The 14,697-nt window shown below is 42.4% G+C and overlaps 1 protein-coding gene across 1 annotated transcript; it reads right to left on the reverse strand.

Moving 5' to 3' along the window:
- Positions 1-346: 346 nt before the first annotated feature.
- Positions 347-14,514, reverse strand: LOC134803457 (grpE protein homolog, mitochondrial). Its single transcript, XM_063776276.1, has 7 exons — positions 14,323-14,514; positions 12,707-12,854; positions 10,748-10,861; positions 9,358-9,492; positions 6,227-6,310; positions 4,558-4,672; positions 347-2,594 (listed from the first exon to the last, which is right to left on the reverse strand). The coding sequence occupies exons 1-6, from the start codon at positions 14,409-14,411 to the stop codon at positions 4,559-4,561; spliced, it is 684 nt and encodes a 227-aa protein (XP_063632346.1). The 5' UTR covers positions 14,412-14,514; the 3' UTR covers positions 347-2,594; position 4,558.
- Positions 14,515-14,697: the final 183 nt, after the last annotated feature.

The raw sequence follows: 14,697 nt of genomic DNA on the forward strand, positions 1-14,697 counted from the left end.
TGGGTGCTAGTACTAGTGTAAGACAAAGATAGTATGATTCAGAACTCTGTCTATGATTGAAATGAGACAGTCCTTTGACAAACTATATGTTTGCGTGTAGAAATTAAAAAGTGGCAGCACTGTAGTGTCGTCCCGTTCTTATATATATTGATTTGAAAGGGACGACACTACAATGTTGCCACGTTTTAATTTCTACTCTTTTTAGCCAGGCTCGAGTTTTTCGGATCTTGTGTACGAAATATCATTTGATATTTACCAGTCGCTTCTCTGACTGTGGTAACTTGGTGGTAACTAGTGGGAATAACCCCCCCTGCTAGTAGATGTAATGAAAATGAAACAAATCAAATAACAATATAATCCATTTATTTTAACAACAACTACCACCTCAGACATACATCATGGAATTCTAAATCTATGCCTAATCATAACAAAAATATTATACAAATTCATTGCTAGTCTAAACAAAGGGATTTCGATGCTCAAAAACTTTCATTTATTATTTCCCAATAGCACAGAATAAATAATAGTAGGTACAGAAGACTCACTCTCTAACAAAACGCTTCTGTTACGATCAGGACAGATATGGCCGCTAGGTGGCGACAGCGCCACGCGCGGCTTATGGCTAGCCACCAAAATGGGTGTGGAACGGATGTACTTTTAGCTACCTGTTGCAAACCGACTAAATCGCGGAGTGAGCCACGCCTGCCAATAGTACATTGTGATCATGGTATAATAATATACTCCGCCTGGTACTCTCTTCCCGTCTTTTCTAGTTCACCTGACTGACACAAGCCTACGTCATCATGCGACAGCGCTATATGATAATATGCGATAGCGCCATATATAGCGGCAATGTTATTGTGACGTAGACTTGTGTCACTCTGGGAAGAGAAGACCACGTTTTATTAGACTATGATTTTGATACAAGTGTGCTACGTTGGTCACTACACACGGGGCAATATTGTACGCTATTAGAAAGCCGATGTGTGTAATGACCAATGCACATGCGTTTCATGTTTTTCAACACACTTGAGTGAGGAAGAAAAGATTTCAAGTTAGGTTATTATTTTGATAAGTTACTACACTTTCAACGGTTTCCTTACGGTCCACAAGACCGTTAATTCTCACCACAGACAAAGCATACGGTAATTTTACTCCATGTTCGAATCGAAAGTGTCTTTGTGTGACGCCCGTGTCTTTGAACGGACCAATCACGGCACGGGACTTCGCTCACCTCGTCCCGTGCACTCCCACATTTTTGGCATCATCGGTTGCATGAAATAATTGCTCTAAACTCGGTCTAGAGGATTCTCACCAACTGTCTCAGTAAAGCAGGTGTCAAAGTAAATTTTATACATATCCCTTCTGTCATACATAATGTCTAGAGTCCAGTCATACAGGAATTTTACTCACAAGTTTAAAACGCAATTGAATTCACTTACACGCATAACACAAATGATGTTGGCGTTTATCTGATAATTGTGGATATGTTAAAATTCTGTAGGAATAAAAATTGTACAGATGTAGTTTTCCATCGTATTTTCTCGGAAACGTTCGTATTTTTCCGTGCTAATTCAGTCAATATCAGTACTTTTTGTACCGACACTGGCCTTAATAGCAAGACACGTTCGTAAGTTTCCGTGACAATACGGTGGAATACAATTATGCAGTACATCTGTATTTTGCTTAAATTGTAGTATAAGTCGAGACTCGTTTGGCTTGGTAGCTTGTGAGTAAAGTTTTTTTTAAAGGTAGTTAATAAAAAAGTGCATTTCAGGTAAGAGTAAATGCAATTTGGTTTCAAATTATAGTTCGTTATTTTAGCATTAGAAATAAGGTAAATAATCTTGATGTGTCTTTTAGTTGAAAAACATTAAAAAAAATAAGTTACGGCAAATATGTAACAATTATGAATCTAATACGATCATTTATATTATTCTGCTTTCATAAGTAATAGTTATTGATTTTTAAAAAGCGTTTTTCAATTAAGACTTGTCAAGATCGCTTACCTTCTTTCAAGTTCTTTCTAATGCTAAAAAAAACGAACTATAGCAATGCCAATCAAATGTTAGATCAGCACCGAACTAAAGGGGACTACTGATTAACAGTCCGCCGGATGGTATCTGCCTGTCAGTTGTTCGGAACTGTCAACTTTTTGTTCTAACTGACAGGCCTATACCGTCCGGCGGACTGTTAATCAGTGGGCCCCTTTACACTAACCAACGGTGATGGGTCATAGACACGTAGAAAAAAGTTGCCTCTTCTGTTCCCAAAAGTTAACCCATTACCAGGCTAAGGGATCAAACATATGTATGTTCTATTTTCGATGAGTATACTCGTACCTAACTGCCATTCGACTGTCATTTTTGAAATGGCAACCTAGTAAAGGGTTTAACGGTTTTATTCAACAGGTACTAAAATAAAAATGACAGATTGATTGGCCAATCTGACCAATCCAATTGTAAATTTAGTTCAAAACCAGATAGATTGGTTAGTGATCTTAGATTTGGGGAACAGAAAAGACAAGTTTAGAAGCTATATCCGTGTATGACCGTGACATGTCGAGAAAGGTGTCATTTTTGAATCCTTGGTACCTGTGAACAAAAATAGAAGTTAAGTACAGTTCGTTTTTTTAGCATTAGAAAATTGGTAAACAATCTTGATGTGTATTTTTATTCAAAAAGCACTTTTGAAAAATAAGTCACGGCAAATATGTAACAATTATGAATCATATAGGTACGATTATTTACATTATTTTGCTTTCATAAGAGTTACTGATATTAAAAAGCGTTTTTCAATTAAAATACACGTAAAGATCGCGTAGTCTTTTGCTGAAGCTAAAACGAACTATAGGTATGGTAAATCCAGCAGTTATTGACACCTCATACTAAAATGAATTCTGTTTATAGCTGAATAAAATTCATTTTTAGTGTAAAGTGGCCAGTTATTAGACAGTGGCCAGGGCCAGTAATTGACAGTTTACCCTATTTGATATAAAAACATTGTATCTATAAGCTGTATTGCAAGCGAAAGATCTGAATATTTGAAACGTGACTAATGTTTTAATGTTTTAAGGTAGCAAAAGAAATACATAAGAAAAAATATTTTTTTTTTCAGTGAAGAACTTTTAGTACCTATAGTCTGTATCTTTAGGTATTTAAATAAATGTAAACAAACAATTTGTAAGATTTCGGGTAGTTATAACATTTATTGGTTAACCGTCCAAATACAAAACCGGCTGGATCTGTCACTGAACGACCTGACTTTAACCTATTTTATTTGATCATGTAATGTTTTCATCTACCCTAACCAGGCGTGGCTCACTCCGCGATTTCGTCGCTTTGCTACAGGTAGCTCCGTTCCACACCAATTTTGGTGGCTAGCCATAAGCCGCGCGTGGCGCTGTCGCCACTTAGCGGCCATATCTGTCCTGATCGTAACAGACGCGTTTTGTTAGAGAGTGAGTCTTCTGTACCTAGTACTATTATTTATTCTGTGCCTCAACTGGCTTAAGGAGCCATTTGAGGGTAGATTTTGTTTACTCTTATTTAAATACCTAAAGATACAGATTATACGTTTTACGAAACATAAGTTTTACCAATTGAAAAAGATGGCTGGGGCATAAGTCCTTACTGAGACTTTTCGATAGACTAAAATATCGTCGGGTGACAAGCAAAAGTCACTAAGTACCACCACAAGTTCATAGCCATAGTGGACCATATTTGTACTAAAAGAAGGTCGATTTTTGTTTAATTTTTTTTTAGTAATTAGCGACTTTTGCTTTTCACCTGACTATATGGGGTTCTACACAGCCTTGAGTTAAACTCGCATATGCTAGCTCAGGTATTACAAGTAATTTCATATGCTACTGTACCCGCTTATAATCTGGCGAATCTAATGCTTGTTTGCCACCGACGGGGTATAATAGTAGTTTATATGACTGCTACATAATGAAAGGCGTAAAAACTCGAGTGTGGGTTTATGAAACGAACGCAGCGAGTTTCATATAAGTATCACACGAGTATTTTAATGCCTAATTACAGTACAGACCCCATCTCATATCCGCGAGTTCCGCCAGAGAAAGTGCCCCAACGTCGGCTGTAATATGAGGTTAGTGAATATATCATAGAATGTTTATGATATGTGTGTGGATAAAGAGTTCCTATGGCCACCTCCTGTCTCCATCATCAGATCAGCTCGATGGTACCATAATATTGCATTGTCATCCGATTTATACATGCATGCAAAATTTCAGCTCAATCGGAAACCGGGAAGTGGATCAAATTTAACTTGCAAGATTTGATTACTCACAGACAACGGTCGGTATCGTCTTAGGTCGTCCCATTCGTTTTCCGTCAAGTTCTTAAATTAGTCCTATTCTGCTTTCGTCACTCATTCTACATTGAAAGCCACCGACGATTGTGACGAATGTAGAATGAGTGACGAAAGCAGAATAGGACTAATATAAGAACTTGACGAAAAACGAATGGGACGACCTAAGACGATACCCAACGGTCAGGTGAAACTAAATAAAAGCTTGTAATAAAACATACTCACACTAGGAGGAGCCTTTAGCCACGCCGACGAGGGCGGGCCGCACGCAGCGCTCGTGCAGTTTGTAACCCACTTTGGAGACCGCGACCACTGTGCCAGGCTCCGCTCCTTCCACTTCCTGAGGACAGACATACATACATATTAACCTTGTGAACTTCAAAGACGTCAACTGACGCGCGCGGGTACAGCCCAATAGAGTCAGACCAAGAAAAGTCTGCAGCGGATTTGATAGCCCACGCAGTGCAAGTGTTATTTTAAACGTCAAACTTCTGTGAAATTATGACGTATAAATAACACTTGCACTGCGTGGGCTATCAAATCCGCTGCAGACTTTTCTTGGTCCGACTCGATCAACCTTCGTGCATTCACACAAGATTCACGATCGCACGATACCACAGAATAAATAATAGTACTACCGTACAGAAAGGAAACTTCCTACAAAACCGAAGTTTGACAGCGGTTCAGGGTCAAATCATGCTGTACCTTTCTAATATATGGCACTATCCCTTTCGGCTATTTAGGGTTGTCAAAATTCAAGCCATTATCTTAGGGGCTATTCATAAATTGGGGGAGGGGGGTCTGGACATCGGATGATGGTAGCATGACGTAGGAGGAAACGGGGTCATTCGAAGCATGATTTTTGGATGATTTTAGGGGGGGTCAAAAATTGTCAAAAATAGATGACGTAATTTATGGACAGCCTCTTATCTGTGGTCATGCACGCAAAGGGACGTCAAGTTGTGTCAACCCTAATAATTGCTCGGAGCAATGCTGAGCCGAGCGGAGCCGAGTTTGGCCGAAGTCAGGAGTTTCGCACCCCTGACGATACGCGCGGCGTTCAAAAGGTTAATATCGGATTTATTAGAAGCGGTGGTGGCCGAGTAGATCTGACGTCCGACTTTCAATTCGGAGGTCGCGGGTTCAAATCCTGGCTCGTACCAATGAGTTTTTCGGAACTTATGTACGGAATATCATTTGATGTTTACCACTAGCTTTTCGGCGAAGGAAAACATCCTGAGGAAACCTGCATACGTTCGCGAAGAAATTCAAAGGTGTATGTGAAGTCCCCAACCCGCATTGGGCCAGCGTGGGGACTATAGCCCAAACCCTCTCATGCTTGAGAGGAGGCCTGTGCCCAGCAGTGGGACGTATATTATGTACGTATAGCCTATAATAGTTAGGCTAAATTATTTACTTATTTATGTATTACACGTAGGTAAATCAAAAAAATTGTATAATTTTTTGTAGTTGAATTTTCTTCCCAGTTACAAACCTATATTCGGCCAGACCATTGGCCGAATATTCGGCCCGTGGAACTATACCTACCTACATTTCGGTTTTTCAGGTGCGCATTGTGCAGGTTTTGACCTGTTTAGTAGTGAACGTTAGCGCGGACTCATTTTTAGGTTCAAAATTAGTGCACGTGCAACTGAGTGGAATGTTTAAATTGTTTTAAAATAATAAACGAGTACGATTATGACCGTGACTGTTTCTTATTCCAATTTTGTTTACTCCGAAATCAAGCAATGTTACTATCCGGTATCCGGCCGGATAGCAGGCCACTATCCGATATCCGGCCGGATGTTATAATGATAGCCGGATAGGCCGGATATCGGACAGTAACGGAACATCCGGTGCATCTCTACAGGAAACATCCCTTCTATAAAGTTACCTGTTGGAAGAGCGCCTCGTGGAGGTTGGGGTCGAATTTCTCTCTCAAAGGTGACACGGCCACCAGTCCGTGCCGAGTGAACACCTGAAATCAAACGTGATTTAAGCCACAGAATAAATAATAGTACTAGGTACAGAAGACTCACTCTCTAACAAAACGCGTCTGTTACGATCAGGACAGATATGGCCGCTAGGTGGCGACAGCGCCACGCGCGGCTTATGGCTTTCCCCAAAATTGGTGTGGAACGGATGTACTTTTAGCTACCTGTAGCAAAGCGAGGAAATCGCGGAGTGAGCCACGCCTGCTCAGGTCCAGACCAGGGATGTTGCGGATGCAGATTTTTCGACATCCGGATATTTAAGGGCTCACATCCGCGGATGCGGATATCGGATAATTAAAGGCTCACATCCTTGGATACGGATGTCAAGATTAGGTACCTAAAAACGTCAAATATTATATTGTTATTTAGTAATTTTTATTAACGTAATTTTTAAAAAACGAAACGTAAGTGCGTTATTTTTAATAAAAAGTAATTTGGCCGACTTTTCTGGATCTAGACGATTTCGTTATAGCAGGTTACAGGTAATGACGAAATTACCTAGCACTTACGCCGCCGCTAAGACGTTCCTGTACCGACTTGTTCTACATCCGCATCCGCATTAAGCTCTGCATCGACTTTATGCGGATGCGGATTTTGAAAATAATGCGGAAGTTCCGCGGTTGCGGATGCGAATATTCGCAACATCCCTGGTCCAGAGGTAACTACATATAGAAGATAATCTCTCTCAAACAAGAAACTTATGCTTTCACGAAGTGCCCTTTTGTGCCTTTTTCTGCTGGTATAGGGAATATTAGGCAAAGCTCTGCGTAGGTGGCACCTTTGTGGCACATACAGTAAATAAACCACATTGACACATCACACGTCACGTCAATCACATGGCCTAACGCGAAACAAGAAAATCGAAATTTCGTTATCTAATCTCTTTATCAATCTTGCATTTTCGAGCGTTAAAGAGGCAGGTAACTAAATTTCGATTTTCGTGTTTACCGGTAGGCCCTTGTTAACAAACCGCCTTGATGCAATAATGTCATATTTTATTGTCTGTGAAAACTTGTCAAAAAACAGTTTAAGGCACGTCAGTAGTGCTGCACTCTGGCGGCAGAACATTGCAGTAATATCCCCTATTGAGGATATACCACAGTATTAGCTAAAGTGTATTCATCCTTACGCTTCGAGCAACACCGGCTTCCGACACATCGGAAGGGAGGGGCCCAAGCGATATCTCACCGTACAAATCTTTCTGCCATTTTTTGCGTGGGGGGGAAGGTGCACACAGTCGCACTTCTCACACACTTACATACAAAATCCAATCTGTAATGACGACACAAATACATAGAAAATAACACACGTCAAAGACAAATCTTGCAAACCTCGATCTCTTTTTGTGTACGGACGAGTGACAAGTGTCACAAGTCACAACACGCACACTAACACATTTTCGTTGAAGTATGTTATTGTATTCTGAGAGATGAGAAGTCGGATTTGTCGCTCGACCGATCCGCAATTTGTACTGAGCGAGCAAAATCGATAAATCCAACAATTACATGAGACTAAAATATAATAATTGTGTTTAAATGTAATTAAACGTATGATATGTAAAAAAAATATTACAAGTGAAATGTAACACTTTCTTTTTGTAAATTTGATGTCCCCGACCTCTTTTTATAACAAAAAACCGAGCAAACGGGCATATTTGTGCAGCAGTGTTCACGCGCGCGTCTGGACTCGGTCTAGTGAAAAATCCAAGTGCAACTAGTTTTATTACCCGCGCTAGATTAGATTGACGCGCTAATCTTGTACCTCGGCAGAGGGGAAATAGTGCGAATGCCGCCTCCCTTCCGTGTTGCTCGAAGTCCTTACGTGTCTTATCATGTAAGCAAACGTGACGTCAAAGTGACATTCCAACAATACGATTCATAGACAATCTAGACATCGCAATGTCACATGTTTTTGAGGTAATCCGTTCGTTACTGCGATTCTTGATGAAAAATTTTATTAGAAATGATATTTTTCAGTGGTTATTTGGTTAATTTCAATACTTTGTGAGTTTCTTTAAGTATACAACAACATAGTGATGATTATTGTGTAATTCAAGATAAAAATGTAATAATGTCTTCGAGAAGTGTTTATTTACATGATAGGACAATTAAGGATGAATACACTTTATATATTTTAATGCTTGCCAGCGGCGTAGCGTGAACTAATCTAGCCGTATGCGAAGTCGCATCTGCGAGGCCCTTTTTCATTGTGACCGAAGGGGCCTCGCGCGCGGCCTCTCTTGGGGCGCGAGGCCGTGGGGATATGCCCCACTTTGCCCACGCCTACTTACCACTGATGCTTGCTGTCTGTACCTGTGTGAGCATGGCCTTCAGCGCCGCCCTCTCCCAGTGCACTCTCTAGCACGCTCTCTGCTGCCACCGACAATGTGTCAGCCACCTGTACGCCACTGATGCTTGTTGTCTGTACCTGTGTGAGCATGGCCTTCAGCGCCGCCCTCGCCCAGTGCGCTCTCTGGCACGCTCTCTGCTGCCACCGACACTGTGTCAGCCTGTACGCCACTGACGCTTGCTGTCTGTACCTGTGTGAGCATGGCTCGCGTGAGCCGCACTCCGTCGTGCAGCGAGCGTAACGCGGTGGCCGCGCCTTCAGCGCCGCCCTCGCCCAGTGCGCTGTCTGGCACGCTCTCTGCTGCCACCGACACTGTGTCAGCCACCTGTACGCCACTGATGCTTGCTGTCTGTACCTGTGTGAGCATGGCTCGCGTGAGCCGCACGCCGTCGTGCAGCGAGCGTAACGCGGTGGCCGCGCCTTCAGCGCCGCCCTCGCCCAGTGCGCTTTCTGGCACGCTCTCTGCTGCCACCGACACTGTGTCAGCCACCTGTACGCCACTGACGCTTGCTGTCTGTACCTGTGTGAGCATGGCTCGCGTGAGCCGCACGCCGTCGTGCAGCGAGCGTAACGCGGTGGCCGCGCCTTCAGCGCCGCCCTCGCCCAGTGCGCTCTCTGGCACGCTCTCTGCTGCCACCGACACTGTGTCAGCCTGTACGCCACTGACGCTTGCTGTCTGTACCTGTGTGAGCATGGCTCGCGTGAGCCGCACGCCGTCGTGCAGCGAGCGTAATGCGGCGGCCGCGCCTTCAGCGCCGCCCTCGCCCAGTGCGCTCTCTGGCACGCTCTCTGCTGCCACCGACAATGTGTCAGCCACCTGTACGAAAATATTGTTAATCACGGGTTGAAAGTGACCCAGCGAGTGGTAAAGTGGGAACTGAGGTATTATCCAATAGATCGAGGATTAAACGGGTGTCTTTTAGGGTTCCGTACCCAAAGGGTAAAAACGGGACCCTATTACTAAGACTCCTTTGTCCGTCTGTGTGTCTGTCCGTTTGTCTGTCCGTCTGTCTATCACCAGGCTGTATCTCATAAACCGTAATAGTTGCAACATTTGAAACGTAACCTTTGAAATTTTCACAGATGACATAACTTGCTGCTATAGGTTACAACAAATACTAAAAACACAAAAAAATAAATAACACAAACGTGATTTTTTTGCCGTTTTTTGCGTAATGGTACGGAACCTTTTGTGCGCGAGTCCGACTCGCACTTGGCACGATGTGCATCCTTTTAAGTCTTTGTACTGTTTCAGTCTTGTCCAGTAATTTTGAAGCCAGTGGGTTAGGGTGCCTCGCCAGGCGCTCAATGTAATAGGGAATATTACGCAAAACTCTGCGTAGAGGGCGTCACTAGGTCAATCACATGGCGTACCGTGAAACACGACAATCGAAAGTTCGGTTTCTGCCTCTCTATCACTCTTGCCTATTCGATCGATAGAGAGGCAGATAAAAAAATTTCGATTTTCGCGTTTCTCGGTAGGCCACCTGTAAACCGCCTTGATGCATCAATGTCATAGTGAAAACTTGTCAAAAAACTGTTTAAGGCCTAGTATGTATAAGTTACTCTATGGTTTACTAAACAAATTAGTGCTGCACTCTGGCGGCAGAACATTGCAGTAATACTTAGGGAGTATTACTGCAATGTTCTTAGTGAATTTTTTGATCTCTTCCTTTACGGTGGGCATATTTGAGATGTCGTGCAAACTACGTCGACGGCGCTTTAGAACGTCTGTATCGTTACAAATGGGGTATTCCCACTAGTACCAGTGGTAACTACAGGGAAAAATAATTCCCAGTAGTTACCAGTGGTAAAAGGTGGGATTTTTTTCCCCAGTAGTTACCACGGGTAACAACTTGGTGGTAACTAGTGGGAATAACCCTTACAAACGCGCATCGACGGCGCGGTAGCATCGCGTCTGTATAGCTACAAACGCGCGTTGGAGGTCCGTCTGCATCGCTGTAGGTGTGCAAAGTTCTCCAAGCTGCGTTTAGCTTGCGTGCCAATCGCGTGTGTATCGATACAAACGAGCCGTCGTTAAAAAACGCTAGGCCCTAAAAAGGGTTACTTACATCAAGCAGATCCTTGCAGAAACTCTGAATGGCGAAGGACTTGGCGTCTTCAACCTGCTTGACCATACGCCGACGGACATTCTCACCCTCCGCGAGTGCGCGCTTGTATTTGTCCTGCACACAACATCAAGTGAATCAAGTGAACTTTGTTTGCCTATTCCCACGCTTTTACAACGCGCGTTAAAAAGCGTTTGAATGACACAAATGGATACATGTGTATTTATTCTCACGACAGCGGTGGCGCTTTTTATCAAGCGTTATTGGATTTTCGACTTTAAGCCTTGGTCGTTAAATCGAATTTAGAGTGCGGAGAGATTCAAGCGCTTTTTTAACGCGCTTTGTAAAAGCTCTCGTGCGAATGGGGGCTAAAGCCTTTACGGGCGTTATAATTAGAGATGCAACGGATAGTTGTTTGGCCGGATACTGGATGTTCGGCCTGACCATCGGCCGAATATTCGGTATCCTGCCGCCGAATATTCGGCCGGCGGATCTATACCTACTTTTCAGTTCTTCAGGTGCGTGAGGTGCGCATTGTCAGGTTTTGACATGTTTCGTAGTGAACGTTCGCGTGGACTCATTTCTAGGTACGAAATGAGTGCGCGTGGAAGTGAGCGGAATGTTTGAATTGCTTTAAAATAATAAACGAGTACGATTATGACCGTGACTGTTTCTTAAATACAATTTGTTTACTCCGAAATCAAGCAAAGTTACTATCCTTAAACGGCCGTATAGTATGTCACTAATCCGGTATCCGGCCGGATAGTAACCGAATATCCGGTGCATCTCTAGTAATAATACCTATATTTCCAAGTCGGAGTCAGATTTAGAAGTTCAAAGTTTTTTTTTTTTGTGTTTTGTATTTGTATTTTTTATGTAATTCGACATTAAGAGACCATATACATCTCTAAGTAATTGTAATACGTTAGTTTGAATTGTTAGTTGTATTTTATAAAATTGTTAATGTCTTGTTATTATTTTTGCTTGTATGTAAATTCAATGTTGACGTGTAAAAGTGCCCTTGTGGCCTATTTGCTGAATAAATGTTGATATTTGATATCAGAACGTCCAGAGTCACAATGTCCTGCTGCCAATAAAGTCTATTATTTAGTAATTATCACTACATCTTATAAAACAAAGTCCCCCGCCGCGTCTGTCTGTTTGTGTGTTTGTATGTTCGCGATAAACTCAAAAACTACTGAACGGATTTTCATGCGGTTCACCTATCAATAGAGTGATTCTCGAGGAAAGTTTCGGTGTATAATTTGTTAACCCGTGCGATGCCGAGGCGGGTCGCTAGCGCTAGTGTTAACACTCCCTATCTCTAAAAACTCTTGCACAAATGGTAACCCCTATCGTTAGCATCCCTTTAAAGGACTTCCAAAATAAAAGTGTTATAAACTATACTCCAAAACATCAGTTTCCTCATCTGTAACTTGCAAATAAACACAAACTTCAAGATCGAGTGAGGAATGTCGAGATCCGACGTCGCACCAAGGTGCAAGACGTCGGATACGTCATTACCAAACTTAAATGGAGCTGGGCGGGACATGTTGCTAGGCAGAGTGATGGCAGGTGGGCCAAAATGTTAACGGAATGGTGGCCGCTTACAGATGAAAGGAGTGCCCGGCGTCCATTGGCTTTGGGTGGATGACATTCGGAAGATTGCGGGTCACTACTGGATGAGATTGGCTCGGGACCGGGATAAGTGGCTCGAAGAGAGGCCTATGCTCAGCAGTGAGCGATAAAAGGCTGATATGATGAACTTGCATATGCATTTACCTCATACCGGTGAGGGTTTCCAGCTGCTTATGGCATTCTTCTAAGGTGGCCGGCAGCTTCTACATAAACTTACCTCATAGTCTTTGGCTTGTGCCTTAATAGTGTTGAGCTCTCCGGTGAGGGTTTCCAGCTGCTTATGGCATTCTTCTAAGGTGGCCGGCAGCTTCTACATAAACTTACCTCATAGTCTTTGGCTTGTGCCTTAAGAGTGTTGAGCTCTCCGGTGAGGGTTTCCAGCTGCTTATGGCATTCTTCTATGGTGGCCGGCAGCTTCTCACTGCTCTCCTCTTTGGCGTTCTCCTCTGTGCTGTACCCGCGGGTGGTACTCCTGAAATTAAGTATAGTAAAAGAGCATAAAGTGATTGATTTTAGGCAGAGGGAATATGTTTCCCACATGATTTAGGACTCTATTTCAAAGTGGCAGGGTTCAGTTTTGCACTTCATACTTTAGCAACACTTACACTACTGTAACACTTAGCAAGGCATTCTTTGATAGCGATTGTGATGGTTCTCTGTGAGAGCCCAAACATCAGAAAGAATGGGACAGTCTGACGGGTCTAAAGCACGCAAAGCTCTTTATGCAAGGAGTAGACTCTGGCTGGAGCATCTTCATAGTCGGTACACTCTTGCCAGAGTGGTCGTGGTCATCATTGTGAATCTCGATGAGTGATGATCTTGCTAATATGGCGCCATTCGTCGCGGACTGCAGCTTTCCGGGTACATTCATTAAACAGAGCACTTAGTTGCGGCCTTGATCTGGTCCGTCCATCTCATTGGTGATCTACCACGTGGCCAGGTGCCTTCGACCTTTCCCTGCACTACGAGACGCTCTATGGAGTCATTACCACGATGAGAAACATGGCCGAAAGAGGTCAGAATGTGTGACTGTGGTTGATAGGTGCTGTCTGATGCCACATGGCTGGAGCATAAAGCTTTGGAAACAGCAAAAGACAACTCCAAATCATAACGAGGGTGTTTACTGGCCATTACGGGGTCAAAGGAATTCTGGCCAAGATGGGACACTCTGACAACACCGATTGTCATATGTGTGGCGAAGAGGAAGAGACAACCCATGAGCTCCATCATCCGGCACATGGATATGATGGGATAAGCTCTTGAGTAGTTGATGGATCTTCTCTAGGGGGTAATTGCACAAAAGACCCCTATGGGTCGAAGTGTATCCGCAAGGGCCCCCAAAAACAATAAGATTAGATAAGATAAGCAAGGCATTCTGCTTACGGTTTATAGCTTCGAGGTTGGTAGATATTTACCGTGAGGGTGTAAAATTATGTATCTTGTAAGATACATTGCCAAGATAAGGGTTAGATACCTAAATAAATGGTAGAGAAACTGAGACATATCAGAGTTTACTTTCCTAGCTCGTAGAACACACAACCTTCCAAGGTTTTCTTTATACTTTGATTGTTTTATCAGCAGTTCACTAAAAAATGGACCATAAACTTCTGATGCAATATAGCTATAGTTCTCAAAACTGAAATTTCCGAGTTTTTATGCTGCTTCATATAAAATCAATCAAATTAAACCCAAAATTGTATGTGAACAATCACGATATATGCCAATATTGGTAAAAGATTGGTAAAAGTGAAGATTTTGATCAAAAGAATTTGAATGAAAAGATACTGCTTAACTAATTATTTTATGGAATATATGTTGCATATAATAGACAAAACTATAGTGTCCCTATAAACAGCAAGTTTAGCGCTTCTATTTGCTATAAAAGTCCTGAAAAATAGACAACTTTCTAGGTTATAAAGACATACGTTGCGCAACGATACCTGTACAAATTCGAGCGTAAATTCCGGAATGTAGACTCTGTCACGTATTTTGCCAGTCGGCCCACTGAATACGCTGTTATTGATGCCATTTGTGCCACGAAACGTAAAATTTTCTGTTAATTTTTCTAGCAAAAACTAGCATGAGAGGTTATGTCAAAATTCTTATCTTTCTGAACTGTCATGTTTTTTTTTCTAAATTCCTAAATCCCAACTTTCCTTTTTGATACGACGAAAAAATATATTTCCGAATTATGCCAGGATTACTTGTAAATTAAATAAATTACGAGAATTACTCATTTTTTTTCTACTTCCACTTGGGGTCCATTAAATGAATATATAAATTCAAGACACATGCTTCTTTAATACCTAACCAAA

The sequence above is a fragment of the Cydia splendana genome, chromosome 26, assembly GCF_910591565.1.
Source record: "Cydia splendana chromosome 26, ilCydSple1.2, whole genome shotgun sequence".
NCBI classification, from domain to species: domain Eukaryota; kingdom Metazoa; phylum Arthropoda; class Insecta; order Lepidoptera; family Tortricidae; genus Cydia; species Cydia splendana.